This window comes from Hylobates moloch, unplaced genomic scaffold (assembly GCF_009828535.3).
Source record: "Hylobates moloch isolate HMO894 unplaced genomic scaffold, HMol_V3 SCAFFOLD_1, whole genome shotgun sequence".
NCBI lineage: Eukaryota > Metazoa > Chordata > Mammalia > Primates > Hylobatidae > Hylobates > Hylobates moloch.
Genome location: NW_026652276.1, coordinates 114062457 through 114081151, shown reverse-complemented (window position 1 = coordinate 114081151; position 18695 = coordinate 114062457). Strand labels below are relative to the sequence as shown.

Genomic DNA, 18695 nt, shown 5'->3' with positions numbered 1-18695 from the left:
ATCACTGCACTCCTGCCTGGGCGACAGAGTGAGACCCCATCTCAAAAAAAGTAAAAATAAAAATTAAAAAGGAGGAAATCAAAAGTGTACAGGGAGGTACACCATTTTGCAGAGCAGGATGGGAAGAGCTAAAAGGAGCTGTGGCTGAGTTTGCTCTGCTGCCCAATCAAGCAGGGAGGGAGTTGATACTCTTGTAACCCAACGGGTGAAGCCATCTCCCCTGGCCTGACCATTGCATGCGCAGAGTTAAGGTCCTAAAATGCAGCTCACTCTCCTAGGGAGGGTGTAGAAAAAGAATCAGCCTTCCAAGTAAATTCAGTGTAAAGTGAGTCTCTAACATTCTATTTTGGCCAGCACGGTGGCTCACACTTATGATCCCAGCACTTTGGGAGTCCAGGATGGGAGGATCATTTGAGGCCAGGAATTCAAGACCAGCCTGGGTAACATAGTGAGACCTCATCTCTACAAAAATAATAATAATAATAACTTAGCTAGGTGTGGTGGTGCGTGCCTGTGGTCTCTGCTACTCAGGAGGCTGAGGCAGGAGGATCACTTCACCTAGGAGGTTGAGGCTGCAGTGAGCTATGATTATACCATTGGCACTCCAGTGTGGGCAACAGAGTGAGACCTTGTCTCTAAAAAAAGCCAAAAATATTCTGTTTTCTCCTTGGGACACATTACAACCCAGGAGGCAGGTGTCAACAATTCTGAGCTGTAAGTCAGGTCTAGTGTTCAGCTGGGGATGTGTAAATCAGTTCTCACTTTTAGTGGAGGAAATGTACATTTCCTTTCAAACTCAAGGCTGATGGTCTTGCTTTTTTTTTGGAGACAGGGTCTCACTCTGTCACCCAGGCTGGAGTGCTGTGGCCTGATCTCAGCTCACTGCACCCTTGAACTCCTGGGCTCAAGCCATCCTCGCGCCATAGGCTCTTGGGTATCTGGGACCACAGGCATGCACCACCATGCCTCACATTTTTTTTTTTTTTTAGAGAAAGAATCTTGCTATGTTCTCAAGAACTGATCTCAAACTCCTAGGCTCAAGCGATCCTGCCGTCTTAGCCTCCCAAAGTGCTGGGATTATTACAAGTGTGAGCCACTGTGCCCGGCCAATCTCATTGAAGCTATTGCTAGTGTCAGTGGTTGGAAAGAGGTTCAAATACCTGGTTTGCCTTTTTTTTTTTTTTTTTTTTTTTTGAGATGGAGTCTTGCTCTTGTCGCCCAGGCTGGAGTGCAGTGGTGGGATCTCGGCTCACTGCAACCTCTGCCTCCCGGGTTCAAGTGATTCTCCCGCCTCAGCATCCTGAGTAGCTGGGATTACAGGCACCCGACTAATTTTTGTACTTTTAGTAGAGACGGGGTTTCACCAGGCCAGGCTGGTCTCGAACTCCTGACCTTGTGATTCGCCTGCCTTGGCCTCCCAAAGTGCTGGGATTACAGGCATGAGCCACTGTTCCTGGCCAAAGTAACTGGTTTTTCAAACATGGCCAGTAATTATTTGTCTAATCATTTCGACAAGACTGGAAGCCTCTTGAAGATGGCACCCATGCATTATGCATTCCTCTCTGGGTCTTGTGTCAGGGTCCCTGGGGACAGACTTTGAGGTTCTGGTGCCAGTCAGTCATTCTCAGGAGCATTGCCCATTCTTAGTTATGTTGTGTTGCCTCATGCATCTTCTTTTTTGTTGTTGTTGAGATGGAGTTTCGCTCTTGTTGCCCAGGCTGGAGTGCAATAGCACAATCTCGGCTCGCTGCAACCTCTGCCTCCCAGGTTCAAGTGATTCTCTTGCCTCAGCCTCCTGAGTAGCTGGGATGACAGGCATGTGGCACCATGCCCAGCTAATTTTGTATTTTTAGTAGAGACGGGGTTTCTTCATGTTGGTCAGGCTGGTCTCAAACTCCCGACCTCAGGTGATCTACCCGCCTCAGCCTCCCAAAGTGCTGGGATTACAGGCATGAGCCACCGCACCCGGCCTTCTCATTACCTTCTTAAAAAGTTATTTAGCTTGTCCCACTTATCTCATTTTAGCTCCTCTTACACCATTTGTCTGTTTCTGGCTTCCTCTTCACTCACCTATGGTTTATTCTCCATTCTTAGTGGAATTGCACTACAATAAGTGCTGCTTCTCTGCTGATAGACCTGCTGACTTCAGGGTCTTTACAGTGAGCCTGCCTGGGCATGTAGTATGAATTAGCTTGATTCCTGCTGGACCAAAGCCAAATGACTGGTTTCTTTTTATTTTTTATCTTTTTTTTTTTTTTTTTTTATAGAGACAGGGTTTCAACATGTTGGCCAGGCTGGTCTCAAACTCCTAGCCTTAAGCAACCCTCCTGTCTTGGCCGCCCAAAGTCCTGGGAACAGGCATCAGCCACTATGCTGGCCCTTGTTGAGTTCTTTTTTTTTTTTTTGAGATGGAGTCTCGCTCTGTCACCCAGGCTGCAGTGCAGTGCAGTGCAGTGGTGCAATCTCGGCTCACTGCAGTCTCCACCTCTCCACCTCCCAGTTTCAAGCGATTCTCCCGCATTCAAGCGATTCTCCTGCCTCTCCGTCCCGAGTAGCTGGGATCACAGGTGGCTGCCACCATGCCCGGCTAATTTTTGTATTTTTAGAGGAGATGGGGTTTCACCATGTTGGCCAGGCTGGTCTCGAACTCCTGACCTCAAGTGATCTTCCTGCCTTGGCTTCCCAGAGTGCTGAGATTACAAGTGTGAGCCATTGCAGCCGGCCCCTTGTTGAGTTCTTAATAACTGCTTAGGTTCAACTCTATTTAATTCATAAAATATTTAATTCATGAAACATTCAACACCTATTGGGTGCTGGGTGCAGAGACAGAAGATAATTCAACGGATTTTCTTCTTGACTGACTGATTTTCTGGGTTGATGGGGAGGAAATAATGTAGTATAGGGGAGACCACTTGATCTGCACCATGAAGAAGTAGGACTTTTTTCATGACATGGGGGATATGGTGATTCCAGGCAGAGAGCAGCATTTGAAAGGGTGTAGAGGAATGAAAACACATGACATAGGCCGGGTGCGGTGGCTCATGCCTATAATCCCAGCACTTTGGGAGGCCAAGGCAGGTGGATTGCCTGAGGTCAGGAGTTCGAGACCAGCCTGGGCAACATGGTGAAACCCCGTCTCTACTCAAAATACAAAAATTAGCCGGATGTGGTGGCATGTGCCTATAGTCTCAACTACTCAGAACGCTGAGGGAGGAGAATTGCTTAAACCCGGGATGGGGAGGTTGCGGTGAGCCGAGATTGCGCCATTGCATTACACTCCAGCCTGGGTGACAGAGCAAGACTCCGTCTCAAAAAAAAAACCCCTTAGTATTCCTTGAGCCATAAATGGTGTGTGTCACCAGGCGCGGTTGCTCACACCTGTAGTTCCAGCACTTTGGGAGGCCAAGTCCCATGGATCATTTTAGCCCAAAAGTTTGAGACCACCCTGGGCAACATGGTAAAACACCATCTCTACTAAATACAAAAAATTAGCCAGACATCATGCCTGCCTGTAGTCCCAATTGCTCAGGAGGCTGAAGTGGGAGAACCGCTTGAGCCAGGGAGGCAGAGGTTGCAGTGAGCTGAGATTGCACCACTGCACTCCAGCCTGGGTGACAGAGTGAGGCCCTAACTCAAAATAAAAAAAAATGTGTGTGTGTGCACGCACGCGTGCATGTGAATAATGTGCGTGTGTAAAAATGTGTGTGTGCGTATGTGTATTTGTGCGGAATGAGGTTGGTAAAATACATAGGCATAGGAGCCAGATTGTGAAGGGCATAAATTATGTAATAAAGACATTATGTTAATGGCCGGGTACGGTGGCTCTGGTAGGGCACGGTGGCTCACATCTGTAATCCCAGTTCTTTGGGAGGCCAAGGCAGGAGGATCATTTGAGGTCAGGAGTTCAAGACCAGACTGGCCAACATGGTGAAACCCCATCTCTACTAAAAATGCAAAAATTAGCTGAGCGTGGTGGCATGCACCTATAATCCCAGCTACTTGGGAGGCTGAGGCAGGAGAATTGCTTAAACCTGGGAGGCAGAGGTTGCAGTGAGTCAAGATTGTGCCACTGCCCTCCAGCCTGGGTGACAGAGCGAGACTCCTTCTCAAAAAAAAAAAAAAAAAAAAAAAAGATTTATTAATAGACCCTGAAATTTGAATTTCATTTTTATTTATTATTATTACTTTTGAGACAGGGTCTCACTCTGTCACCCAGGCTGCAGTGCAGTGTCATGGTCGTAGCTCACTGCAGCCTCAAACTCCTGTGCTCAAGCAATCCTTCTGCCTCACCCTCCTGAGTAGCTAGGTCTGTAGGTGCATGCCACTACACCTGGCTAATTTTATTTTTTTTTTATTTTTTATTTTTTTTTGAGACGGAGTCTCGCTCTGTCGCCCAGGCTGGAGTGCAGTGGCGCAATCTCGGCTCACTGCAAGCTCCGCCTCCCGGGTTCACGCCATTCTCCTGCCTCAGCCTCTCCGAGTAGCTGGGACTACAGGCGCCCACCACCACGCCCGGCTAATTTTTTGTATTTTTTAGTAGAGACGGGGTTTCACCGTGGTCTCGATCTCCTGACCTCGTGATCCGCCCGCCTCGGCCTCCCAAAGTGCTGGGATTACAAGCGTGAGCCACCGCGCCCGGCCCACCTGGCTAATTTTAAAAATACTTTTGTAGAGATGAGGTCTTGGTATGTTGCCCAGATTGGTGCTGAACTCCTGGCTTCAAGTAATCCTCCCACCTCAGCCTCCCAAAGTGCTAGAATTACAGGCATGAGCCACTGCAACCAGCCTGAAATTTGAATTTCATTAGTTTTTACATGTCAAAAAATCTTCTTCTTCTTTTGATTTTTTTTTTTTCAACTGTTTAAAATGTAAAAATCAGCCAGGCATGGTGGCTCACACCTGTAGTCCCAGCTACTCAAGAGGCCAAGATGGAAGGATCACTTGAGCCCAGGAGTTTGAGGCTGCAGTGAGCTATGATGGCACCACTGCACTCCAGCCTGGGTGACAGAATGAGATCCTGTCTCAAAAAAAGTAAAGTAGGCCGGGCGCGGTGGCTCACGCTTGTAATCCCAGCACTTTGGGAGGCCGAGGCGGGCGGATCATGAGGTCAGGAGATCAAGACCATGGTGAAACCCTGTCTCTACTAAAAATACAACAAATTAGCCGGGCCTGGTGGCGGGCGCATGTAGTCCCAGCTACTTGGAGAGGCTGAGGCAGGAGAATGGCGTGAACCCGGGAGGCGGAGCTTGCGGTGAGTGGAGATCGCACCACTGCAGTCCAGCCTGGGAGACAGAGCCAGACTCTGTCTCAAACAAACAAACAAACAAAAAAAAAGCAAAGTAAAATAAAATGTAAAAATCATTCTTACTTGTGAGCCATACCAAACCAGGTGGCAGGGTGGATTTGGCCTACAAGCTATAGTTTGCTGACCCCTGACTTAAAATATTTTTTTTTCCAGGTCAACTTTAAATGGCATTATTCTGCCAACTGCATTGATTGGAAATCAGTTGAGCAGTGGGTTGTTCAGCTGCTTTGAGTCTGTTTTTAACCACAGTCTATTCTAAATATAGATTACTTACATCATCTATGTAGCCTTGTATATGACATATTAGTCTCTGATGGGAGGCTGGTCTAGGCAATCTTGAGGGTCCCTTTCATCCTAATTCTAGTCCAAAGATTTTCTAAAAAATAAAGGCCAGGCATGGGGGCTCATGCCTGTAATCCCAGCAATTTGGGAGACCCAGGTGGGAGGATTGCTTGAGTCCAGGAGTTGAAGACCAGTCTGGGCAACATAGCAAGACCCCCATCTCTTCAAAAAAAAATTTAAAAAGTAGCCACACATAGTGGTGCGCACCTGTAGTCCCAGCTACTTGGGAGACTGAGGCAGGAGGATCACTTGAGCCCTGGATTTGGAGGCTGCAGTGAGCCATGATTGTACCACTGCACTCCAGCGTGGATGACAGAGCGAAAACTTGTCTAAAAAAAAAAAAAAAAAAAAAAATTGGTTTTGACTCTCTGTCCTTTGCAGCTTCTGTAGCAGTGTGCCTCCCAGAGTTTCTTCCTGTACCTTCACCATTTTCCTTCTCCTTCCCAGGCTCAAGTCAGGACATAAAGGTGGTGGTCCTGCAGGCTCTATCCTTAGCATTCATTTCTTCTCCCTTTCTCTATTCTCCCTGGACTTTATTTTTATGATTTTTTCTTTTCTTGAGACAGGGTCTCGTTCTGTGGCCCCATGCTGGAGTGCGGTGGCATGATCTTGGCTCACTGCAATCTCCGCCTCCCAGGTTCAAGAGATTCTCCTGCCTCAGCCTTCTGAGCAGCTGGGACTACAGGTGCACGCCATCCTGCCCAGCTAATTTTTATTTTTTAAGTAGAGATGGGGTTTTGCCATGTTGGCCAGGATGGTCTTGAACTCCTGGCTTCAAGTGATCCTCCCGCCTCAGCCTCCCAGAGTGCTGGGATTACAGGCGTGAGCCACCGCACCCAGCCTCTTCCTGGACTTTAATCAGACCATGTCTTCAACTAGCCCCTGTACATTGGCGACATTGTGTATGTTTAGCCCTCATATTTAGCTCTGACCTTTTTCCTGAGGCTTAAAGCCTTTCCCAGTATCTGGAAGTTAAAGTCTAAACTCCTTAGCCTGGCCCTAGGACCTACTTAGTCTGAACTCCTGATGCACAGCCAGGCCCCTGGGCCAAGCCATGGGGTAGCTTCCAGCAGGTCATCTGCTTCCTCCTCCTTGTCTTTGCTCACACTCCTCCCTCTGCCATCACAAGCCTCCCTGTCTCCACCCCCCTCCCTCTCCTCCCAGCACATGCCAAATCAATGCCCTGCCCTTTGACAACCCACTCAGAGGGCCACTTTCCTGTCAGATTCAGCTCAAATACCTGTGCCTCCTTGAAGGCTTCTTTTTTTTCTTTTAGTTAGAGTCAGGGTCTTGCTCTGTTGCCCAGGCTGGAGTGTAGTGGCACGATCTCAGCTCACTGCAGCTCTACCTCCTGGATTCAAGTAATTCTCCTGCTTCAGTCTCCCAAGTAGCTGGGATTACAGGTGTGCACCACTACACTCAGCTAATTTTTTGTATTATTATTTTTAGTAGAGACTTGGTCTCTCTATGTTGCCCATGCTGGTCTTGAACTCCTGGCCTCAAGCAATTCTCCTCCTGCCTTAGCCTCCCAAAGTGCTGGGATTACAGGGATGAGCCACTGCGCCCAGTCTGAAGCCCTGTTTCATAGATAAGGCTAAACATTTTTCCTGTGTTCCCATAGAGCCTTATGCACACCTCCACTTTAATGCTTGCTTCCTCGCTACAATTAGGTCAAATATATATTTATATATCTAAAAGAAAAGAAATATATATATATATCTAAAAGAAAAGAAAGAAGGCTTCAAGGAGGCACACGTATTTGAGCTACTCAAGAGGCTGAGGCACGAGAATCACTTGAACCTGAGAGGTGGATGTTGCAGTAAGCCAAGATCGTACCACTGCCCTCCAGCCTGGGCAACAGAGTAAGACTCCACCTAAAAAAAAAAAAAGAAAGAAAGAGGAAACTGGTGTAGTGTGGGAAGTAAACAAAAAGAAAAGGAAAAACAAATGAATCTGTGAGTACACTCTTATGTGGCCTGCACTGACTTTGACACAAATTAGATTGGCTTAGTAGGCAAGGTGGGATCTTTTCATAATTTTATTTGATGTCTTTAAATACATTTATCTTTTAAATACATTTATCTTTTTTCTTGTAGGAGGAAAATTCTTCCAACGATGGTCTCCCACTCAGAGCTGAGGAAGCTGTTCTACTCAGCAGATGCTGTGTGTTTTGATGTTGACAGCACAGTCATCAGAGAAGAAGGAATCGATGAGCTAGCCAAAATCTGTGGCGTTGAGGACGCAGTGTCAGAAATGTAGGGATAGCATTTATTCACTTTATGAAATGATAAAGACTTTCTAAAGAGTGACTGTTTTGGATGAAGTGCTAGACCCTGGCTATGGAACATGAGCACTAGGCTTTTTCTTTCATCCCTTAGAGCTGAATTTGACATATTCATTCATTTATATAAATATTTATGGCAAACAAACATGGATAAGACATGTTCTTAGCTTGACTGGGGAATGACGATCATCACTAACTAAAGAAGATGGCCTGGGGGGCAGGGCCCAAGTGTCCAGTGGCTTTGTGTCATGGTTGAAAGTGTGGCCTTAGTGGTTCCCTGGAAAGGTTCAGAGTCTCTTGGTGGATCCTGGGTCAGAGCCCCTCTCTCCCTCCTGGCCTCCCTCCTACCCTCCCGCCCTGCAGCTGGGCACCTCCCTCTGCAGTCTCAGTCCCCCAGTCATGCACCATGTCATTTTCTTTTTTTTTTTTTTTTCGAGGCGGAGTCTCGTTTTGTTGCCCAGGCTAGAGTGCAGTGACACAATCTCGGCTCACTGCAACCTCTGCCTCCTGGATTCAAGCAATTCTCCTGCCTCAGCCTCTTGAGTAGCTGGGATTACAGGCGCATGCCACCACGCCCAGCTGATTTTTGTATTTTTAGTAGAGATGGGGTTTCACCATGTTGGCCAGGTTGGTCTTGAACTCCTGACCTCGTGATCTGCCCACCTTGGGCTACCAAAGTGCTGGGATTACAGGCATGAGCTGTTGCGCCCGGACACTGTTTCATTTTCAACTGCCTTTCATGGAAGAATGTTTAACCTTTGGTCTCTTTCTTGATTTACGACAGCTCACAGCTTGCAAGAAAAATACCTATGGATAAGCTATGTGCCTTTTTTTTTTTTAGATGGAATCTAACTCTGTCATCCAGGCTGGGGTGCAGTGGTGAGATCTTGGCTCACTGCAACCTCCACCTCCTGGGTTCCAGCAATTCTCCTGCCTCAGCCTCCTAAGTAGCTAGGATTACAGGCACGCACCACCAGGCCCCGCTAATTTTTGCATTTTTTTTTTGTAGAGATGGGGTTTCACCATGTTGGCCAGGCTGGTCTCAAAACTCCTGGCTTCAGGTGATCTGCCCACCTCAGCTTCCCAAAGTGTTTGGGATTATAGGCATGAGTCACTGCACCCAGCCTGTTAATGTTATTTTCAAGCAATCCTTCAAAAGTTTATTCCAAGGCCTTGCTCTGCTAGTAGCAAAGCCTGTCTGTTGCACACTGGGGTTCTTGGTAGCATCTTCCTTTTGGTGGATGTCGTGCAGTCCCAGGGCAGTAAGGCATGTTAACCTCAAGGACATCGGACCTGGCTGGCCTGACTGTTGGGTCTTGGGTCTCCCTCCTAGGACACGGCGAGCCATGGGCGGGGCAGTGCCTTTCAAAGCTGCTCTCACAGAGCGCTTAGCCCTCATCCAGCCCTCCAGGGAGCATGTGCAGAGACTCATAACAGAGCAACCCCCACACCTGACCCCCGGCATAAGGTAAGAGGAGCCCCTGCTCTAGGTGTATTTCAGCACCAATGTTGAGGGGCACATCCTCCTGAGAGCATCTAACTATTCCTTTAGAGAGCCCTCTGGGTGGTTTATTTATTTTCATTTTAATTTTTTAATTTTTTAATTTTTTTTTTAAATTTTATTTATTTTTTCGAGATGAAGTCTCACTCTGTCACTCACGCTGGAGTGCAGTGGTGCAATCTCAGCTCACTGCAACTTCTGCCTCCCAGATTCACGCAATTCTCCTGCCTCAGCCTCCCGAGTAGCTGGGATTACAGGTGCCCACCAGCACACCTAGGTAATTTTTGCATTTTTAACAGAGATGGATTTCGCCATGTTGGCCACACTGGTCTTGAACTCTTGACCTCAAGTGATCTGCCTGCCTGGTCCTCCCAAAGTGCTGGGATTATAGCTGTGAACCACTGCACCCGGCCTATTATTACTTTTTTTAGAGTCAGCGTCTCATTCTGTTGCCCATGTTGGAGTACAGTGGTATAATCATGGCTTACTACAGCGTTGAACTCCTGGGGTCAAGTGGCTATCCTTGGTAGTGGGGACTACAAGTGCATGCCACCATGCCCAGCTAATTTTTTTAAAAAAATTTTTTTTGAGAGACAGGGTCTCGCTTTGTCACCCAGGCTGGAGTGCAGTGGCCTGAATACAGCTCACTGCAGCATCAGCCTTCTGGGCTCAAGGGATCCTCCTGCCTCAGCTTCCTAAGTAGCTGGGACTACAGACGTAGGCCACCATGCCTAATTATTTTTTTTTAATTTTCTATAGACACAGGGTCTCACTATGTTGCCCAGGCTGGTCTTGAACTTGTGGGTTCAAATGATCAATTTTCCCACCTCAGCCTCCCAAAGTATTGGAATTATAGGTTTGAGCCACTATACCCAGCCTTTAAAATATTTTTTGTAGAGATAGGGGTCTTGCTATGTTGCCCAGGCTGTTCTCAAGCTCCTGGCCTCAAGTGATTTTCTACCTTGGATTCCCAAACTGCTGGATTTAAAGGCATGGGCAGTGTGGTTCTTTTGGCACTTACACGTGGTCTTGTGTGGCTGGTTGTCTGGTCCTGTCTGTTTCTGCCTTTCCTCTTTCTCCAGGGAAAACCTAAGCTTTCCTTGTTTGAGCTCACCTTGTGTTTTTCTGGGTCCATGGGCAGAATAGAGTTCTGGAACAGTTTCCTAAAATAGCCAAACCCTACCCATTGATTTCTAAGTGCATTTAGAAAAACATATATAAGGCTGGGCATGGTGGCTCATGCATGTAATCCCAGCACTTTGGAAGGCCAAGGCGGGCAGATCACCTGAGGTCAGGAGTTCAAGACCAGCCTGGCCAACATGGTGAAACCCCATCTCTACTAAAAATACAAAAAAAGTTGGCCAGGCGTGGTGGCTTACACCTGTAATTTCAGCACTTTGGAAGGCCGAAGCGGGCGGACCACAAGGTCAAGAAATCGAGACCATCCTGGCCAACATGGTGAAACCCCATGTCTACTAAAAATACAAAAATTAGCTGGGCGTGATGGTGCACATCTGTTGTCCCAGCTACTTGGGAAGCTGACGCAAGAGAATCGCTTGAACCCAGTAGGAAGAGGTTGCAGTGAGCCGAGATCGCACCACTGCACTCCAGCCTGGGCGACAGAGCGAGACTCCATCTCAAAAAAAAAGAAAAAGAAAAACATATATAAAACATTAACTTCCCAGGCAGTATACCTTGTCAAGTATACCTCAGGCAAATGCATTCAAGAGAAGAAAATATATCTTAGTTGCCTCTTCACGTTTCATTTTTTTTTCTTTTTGTATTACTCAGTGTTTGGTATTTTGTATTTTATTTTTGCAGGGAGCTGGTAAGTCGCCTACAGGAGCGAAATGTTCAGGTTTTCCTAATATCTGGTGGCTTTAGGAGTATTGTAGAGCATGTTGCTTCAAAGCTCAATATCCCAGCAACCAATGTATTTGCCAATAGGCTGAAATTCTACTTTCACGGTAAGATGTTAATAGTAACATGTTCCCTTTCTTAGCAGTTTCATTATTCAGTATTCTGGGTAATGTCTTTTGGAATGCAACTTGAACAGTCACATCAGAGTTAAATATTGAGATGAATGGTTCTCTTAATTGATGTCTTTTGCCCTTTGGTACCCTTTGCTCAGCGAAATAGACTTAGGTCATCACCTGTCCTAGCTTTGGTATCTATAGCATCACCTGTCTGTACATAAATGTCTGCATTTCGTGAAACATTAATTCCTACGAAGCCCCCTATGACTTACTTTGCTATATGTTATATTTCAACTTTATGGGAGCTTCTGTGCATTTGAAGCAATTTAGACTCAAGAAGGAGACTTTTGGCTGGGCACAGTGGCTCACGCCTGTAATCCCAGCACTTTGGGAGCCTGAGGCGGGATGATTATTTGAGGTCAGGAGTTCAAGACCAGCCTGGCCAACATGGTGAAACCCCAACTCTGCTAAAAAAAAAAAAAAATACAAAAATTAGCTGGGTGTGGTGGCACATGCCTATAGTCCCAGCTACTTGGGAGGCTGAGGCAGGAGAATCACTTGAAGCTGGGAGGCGGAGGCTGCAGTGAGCTGAGATCTCGCCACTGCACTTCCAGCCTGGGTGACAGAGTGAGACTCTGTCTTTAAAAAAAAAAAAAAAAAGCAAGACAGAGACTTTAGAAGGGAGACTTTTGTTAACGGATTACTGAACTACAGCCCTTGGGGAAGCCTCCTGTCCTCTCTCTGGTCCACAGCAGTGCCACAGCTGTTATATTATCTCAGATTGCCAGTTACATCAAGGAGTGACTGATAGCGAGATATATATATATATATATAGTTTCTCTTTATTTTTTGAGACAGGGTCTCACTCTGTTGCTCTGGCTGAAGTGCAGTGGCTCCATCTCGGCTCACTGCAGCCTCTGCCTCCTGGGTGTGAGTGATTCTCCTGCCTCAGCCTCCCGAGTAGCTGGGATTACAGGCGCCCACCACCACACCTGGCTAATTTTTGTATTTTTTTTAGTAGAGTCAGGGTTTCACCATGTTGGTCAGGCTGGTCTCAAACTCCTGGCCTCGGATGATCCACCCGCCTCGGCCTCCCAGAGTGTTGGGATTACAGGCGTGAGCCACTGTATGTTAATAGAACATTCTTGAATGATCTAGAGATAGAGATAATTGAAAAGAAGTCAAGAATGTGTGTGGTAACTACTGTAAAAATAGAAATAATTGATCAAAAATACGCTGGAATTTCCTCTTGGGTGACATAATATATTAACATTTTAAATTTAATATATTAAGGAAGGGTGTGGTGGCTCATGCCTGTAATCCCAGAACTTTGAGAGGCCGAGGAAGGCTGATCACCTGCGGTCAGGAGTTCGAGACCAGCCTGGCCAACGTGGCAAAACCCCGTCTCTACTAAAAATACAAAACTTAGCTGGTGTGGTGGTGTGCGCCTGTAATCCCAGCTACTTGGGAGGCTGAGACATGAGAATGGTTTGAACCTGGGAGGCGGATATTGCAGTGAGCCGAGATCATGCCATTGCCCTCCAGCCTGGGCAACAGAGTGATACTCTGTCTCAAAAAATAAATTAATTAATTAATTTGCTATTACTATTTTATGGTGTTCTGCCACCTCAACAAGGTTTGAGAATTACTGGAAGCTTAAAGGATACAACAAATTCACTCCTAGGTATTTATGACCTAATAGAGCCATCTCTACAAATGATATTTATAATTTAAAAGCAAAGGTTGGCTGGGTGTGGTGGCTCACACCTGTAATCCCAGCACTTTGGGAGGCCGAGGCAGGAAGATCACATGAGCCTAGGAGTTCCAGACCAACCTGGGCAACATACCAAGACCCCATTTCTATAATCATAATCATAATCATAAAAGGAAATAAAAGCAAAGCAAAGCTTGTTTATTCCCAGGAACAGGTGTGGAGCTCCAGGCTGTCTGACTTTACCGAGGGCCATTTTTAGCCTTCTCAGTGACATTTAAGTGAAGATATCATCTATGCAGAAAGCTGGCACTGGTCAGATATTTCTCTGGGTCTTTAACCCTGTTTTTACTGCTCTTTTAAGGTGAATATGCAGGTTTTGATGAGACCCAGCCAACAGCCGAATCTGGTGGAAAAGGAAAAGTGATTAAACTTTTAAAGGAAAAATTTCATTTTAAGAAAATAATCATGATCGGAGATGGTGCCACAGACATGGAAGCCTGTCCTCCTGCTGTATGTATTAAGGATGCTAATTTTTTTTCAGGTTGTACTTTTATTTATTTATTTACTATTTCTTTATTTTTTTTGAGATGGAGTTTTGCTCTTGTTGCCCAGGTTGGAGTGCAGTGGCATGATCTCGGCTCACTGCAATATCCGCCTCCCGGGTTCAAACCATTCTCGTGTCTCAGCCTCCCAAGTAGCTGGGATTACAGGCACACGCCACCGTGCCAGCTAAGTTTTGTATTTTTAGTAGAGACGGTGTTTTGCCACGTTGGCCAGGCTGGTCTCGAACTCCTGACCTCAGGTGATCTGCCTGCCTCGGCCTCCCAAAGTGCTGGGATTACAGGCGTGAGCCACCGTGCCCGGCCGTACTTTTGTTTTAGACAGCTGATTCATCCTATAATCCCAACACTTTGGGAGGTCGAGGCAGGAAGATGGCTTGAGCACAGGAGTTTGAGACCAGCCTGGGCAACATAGTGAGACTCCATCTCTACAAAATAAATAAATAAAATAAAATAAAAACAGCTGATTTAGAACTACATAAGATTTAATTCAGGAGTTAAACAAAAACAACTCTCATTACAAGATAAAAATGAAATAATAAAACACATTCAATCTTGTTTTGTCAACTTTGTGCAAACCCAAGAAAAGTTGTGAATAAAGAACTAAAAACCTTTTAAAACTTTTAACAATGCCTTATCCCTGTAGGATGGGCACCACCTTTTAGCCTAGGTGCTTGCTCAATGAGTTGATTTCATTTCCCCAAATAATACCATCAACAACTCTTATAACCAAGATTTTAACATCATTTTATACTTTATATACTAGCTCCTCATACATTATCTCATTTAATCTTCATAACAGCCCTGTGAAGTCAAATATTATGTTTTGTTTTGTTTTGTTTTTCTTAGAGTCTCACTCTGTCACCCAGGCTGGAGTGCAGTGGTGTGCTCTCAGCTCACTGCAACCTCCGCCCTCTGGGTTCAAGTGATTCTCCCACCTTAGCCTCCCAAGTAGCTGGGACCACAGATGCATTCCACCACACCCAGCTAAGATGTTGTGTGTTTGGTAGAGGCAGAGTTACGCCATATTGCCCAGGCTGGTCTCAAATTCCTGAGCTCAAGCGATCTCCCCTGCTTTGGCCTCCCAAAGTGCTGGTATCACAGGTATGAACCACCGTGCCCGACCAAATATTGTGTTCTTCTTACTGATAGGGGAACTGAGGCTTGCAGAGATTATATGATTTACCAGTAACATATCAGAGCATTTTATTTTTATTTAATTATTTATTTTTATTTTTTGGAGACAGGGTCTTGCTATGTTGCCCAGGCTGGAGTGCAGTGTTGCGATCATAGCTTATCACAGCCCTGAACTTCTGGGCTCAAGCGATCCTCCCACCTCAGCCTCCTTGGTAGCTGGGATTACAGGCGTGCGCCACTGCATCTGACACCACCACAGCATTTTATTCCTCTGAATTAACATCATTTTCTGAGACTAGCAGAGGTTTTATTTATTTTTTGAGACAGGGTCTTGCTCTGTCACCCAGGCCGGAGTACAGTGGCACAGTCTCAGCTCATTGCAGCCTCGACCTCCCAGACTCAAGCAATCTTCCCGTCTCAGCCTCCTGAGTAGCTGGGACTGCAGGCGCATGCCACCACACCCATCTAATTTTGTTTATGTTTTGTAAAGATGAGGTCTCACTATGTTGCCCAGGCTAATCTTGAACTCCTGGCTTAAGTGATCTTCCTGCCTTGGCCTGCCAGAGTGCTGGGATAACAGGTGTGAGCCAACATGCCTGGCCAGGGATTTTATTTCTAAGCATTTTAAAATCAATGCTATATATATATGTGCGTATATATATACATATATACGCACATATATATATGTGTATATATATACATATATATGCACATATATATATGTGTATATATATATTGTTTTGTTTTGTTTTTCTTAGAGTCTCACTCTGTCACCCAGGTGTCACCTGTGTGTCACACAGACACACACACACACACACACACACGTATATATATAAAATATATATATACGTGTGTGTGTGTGTGTGTGTATATAATCAAGTGCTATATAGCAAGTGTAATAAATATCAGATGTGTCCATTTCACATAGGGCTTTGCCTTTGCCATGTCATTCTAACGTTAAGAAAAACTACACCAAAAATATAGTGTGGCCAGGCGCAGTGGCTCACACCTGTAATCCCAGCACTTTGGGAGGCTGAGGCAGGTGGATCACCTGAGGCCAGGAGTTTGAGACCGGCCTGGGCAACATGGTGAAACCCTGTCTCTACAAAAATACAAAAAAATTAGCTGGGCGTGGTGATGGTACCTATCATTGCAGCTACTCAGGAGGCTGAGGCACAAGAATCACTTGAACCCAGGAGGTGGAGGTTGCAGTGAGCTGAGATCACGTGACTGCACTCCAGCCTGGGTGACAGAGCGAAACTCCATTTTAAAAAATATATATATATATAGTCCTGAAGTTTTTACCCCTAGTTTCCTGAGATCTAAAAATAGGGATTGTCTTTAAAAAAAAATTCATACTCTTTGTGAATTGTCTAAAAAAAAAAAAACATCATTGTGAATGATGAATGAAAAAGGGTTAAAAATAACCTTTTTGGCCAGGCGCGAAGGTGACACACGCCTGTAATCCCAGCACTTTGGGAGGCAGAGATGGGTGGATCACCTAAGGTCAAGAGTTTGAGACCAGCCTGGCCAGCATGGCAAAACCCTGTCTCTACTAAAAAATACAAAAATTGGCCAGGCGTGTTGGTGGGCGTCTATAACCCCAGCACTCGGGAGGCTGAGACAGGAGAATCTCTTGAACCGGGGAGGCGGGAGGTTGCAGTGAGCCAAGATCGCGCCACTGTACTCCAGCCTGGGCATGACAGAGCAAGACTATTCCGCCAGGTGGTCTAAATCCAACCTCAGGTGATCTGCCTGCCTAGGCCTCCCCAAGTGTGGTTACAGTGTGATCACCAGCCTTTGAATTTTTTTTTTTTTGAGGTCTCGTGTCTCGCCTAGGTGAGTACAATGGGGATTTGGTCATGCAGCCTCCCCTTCCTCAGCCTCCCAAGTAGCTGCGATTACAGACGTCCACCCTGACGCTCAGCTAATTTGTATTTTTAGTAGAGACAGGGTTTCACCATGTTGGCCAGGCTGGTGTCAAACTCCTGACCTCAGGTGATCCACCCACCTCAGCCTCCCAAAGTGCTGAGATTACAGGCATGAGCCACCACACCCAGCCGCCTTTGAGTCTTTTTACTGTTAGCTTAGATAATTTATAACCAATGTTGGGGTTGTCTAAGTAGTGAACATTGGGCTACTAGTTTAATGAGGAATACATAAAAGTAAAATGAAGAGATTTCTCAGGGAGCTCCCAATCTCATTTTCAAGAAATGACAAAATCACCCAGGAGCGGTGGCTCATGCCTGTGATCCCAGCACTTTGGGAGGCCGAGGCAGGAGGATTGCTTAAGCACAGAGGTTCAAACCAGCTGCAACATGGCAAAGCTCCGTCTCTAAAAAATTATTCAGGGATTGTGGTGTCCACCTGTCATCCCAGCTACTCAGGAGGCTGAGGCAGGATGATCACTCGAGCCCAGAAATTCAAGGCTGCAGTGGGCCATGGCTGTGCCACTGCACTCTAGCCTGGGTGACAGGGTGAGACCCTGTCTCAAAAAACAAAAAAGGAATGACAAAATTGGATGGGTGCAGTGGAGCATACCTGTATAACCAGCACTTCGGAAGCCGAGGCAGGAGGAGGTTGAGAGCAGCCTGGCAACATAGCAAGACCATACAAAAAATTCAAAAAGGTAGCCAGGCGAGGTGGGGCACACCTGGAGTCTCAGCTACTCAGGAGGCTGAGACACAAGATTCACTTGAACCCAGGAGGCAGAGGTTGCAGTGAGCCGAGATTGTGTCACTGCACTCCACCCGCGCGACAGAGCGAGACTCCAAAAAATAAATAAATAAAAATAAAAATCATTTCTCTCTCTTTTCTTCTTAGGATGCTTTCATTGGATTTGGAGGAAATGTGATCAGGCAACAAGTCAAGGATAACGCCAAATGGTATATCACTGATTTTGTAGAGCTGCTGGGAGAACTGGAAGAATAACATCCATTGTTGTACAGCTCCAAACAACTTCAGATGAATTTTTACAAGTTACACAGATTGATACTGTTTGCTTACAATTGCCTATTACAACTTGATATAGAAAGTTGTTACAGATGATCTGTACTTTAAACTACAGTTAGGACTCCTAGAAGATTGCTTTTTTTTTTTTTTTTAATGTAGTTCCAGTATTATATGATGACTATTGATTTCCTGGAGAGTTTTTTTTTTTTTTTTGAGATGGAGTCTCGCTCTGTGGCCCAGGCTGGAGTGCAGTGGCGTGGTCTCGGCTCACTGCCAGCTCCGCCTCCCGGGTTCATACCATTCTCCTGCCTCAGCCTCCCGAGTAGCTGGGACTACAGGCGCCCACCACCACACCCGGCTAATTTTTTGTATTTTTAGCAGAGATGGGGTTTCACCGTGTGAGCCAGGATGGTCTTGATCTCCTGACCTTGTGATCCGCCCACCTCGGCCTCCCAAAGTGCTGGGATTACAGGCTTGAGCCACCGCGCCCAGCCAATTTCCTGGAGAGTTTTATAATCTGAATTATTTATGTATATTCGTAGCTATATTTCATACAAAGTGTTTTAAGAGTGGAGAGTCAATTAAACACCTTTACTCTTAGAAATACAGATTCGGCAGCCTTCAGTGAATATTGGTTTCCCTTTGGTATGTCAATAAAAGTTTATCCATATGTCAGAACGGATTTGTGGAATTTGCAGTTCTGCCTCTTGCATATTGGAATACCCAATATTTCAGGTACTGTGTTGAAGCATAAACAGCCCCCAGGCAAGAAACAGGCTTAAGACTCCACTTTGCTTAGTGCTGGGCACAATGTCTTCAACCCATGAGCCCACTCCCACTTCCTGAAGCCCTGGGACCTGGAAAGTCCTTTTTTTTACTTCTTGGGATTTGTCATATATGAAATGTTACAAAGGTTTTTTGTTT

General features: G+C 45.9%; 1 protein-coding gene across 10 annotated transcripts in view; it reads left to right on the top strand.

Annotated features, from left to right (window-relative positions):
* Nucleotides 1-18453, top strand: part of LOC116812333 (phosphoserine phosphatase) — a 40612-nt gene extending 22159 nt beyond the window's left edge. For 9 of the 10 annotated variants that reach the window (XM_058444710.1, XM_032757999.2, XM_058444711.1 and 6 more), the window contains 5 exons: nt 7744-7902; nt 9265-9399; nt 11254-11399; nt 13484-13632; nt 17643-18453. In XM_058444710.1, coding sequence (XP_058300693.1) covers nt 7763-7902; nt 9265-9399; nt 11254-11399; nt 13484-13632; nt 17643-17750 — 678 coding nt within the window. In that variant the 5' untranslated portion in view covers nt 7744-7762 and the 3' untranslated portion in view covers nt 17751-18453. The remainder of the gene's footprint in view (nt 1-7743; nt 7903-9264; nt 9400-11253; nt 11400-13483; nt 13633-17642) is intronic. The other variant, XM_058444723.1, reaches the window with a different exon arrangement.
* The last annotated feature ends 242 nt before the right edge of the window (nt 18454-18695 follow it).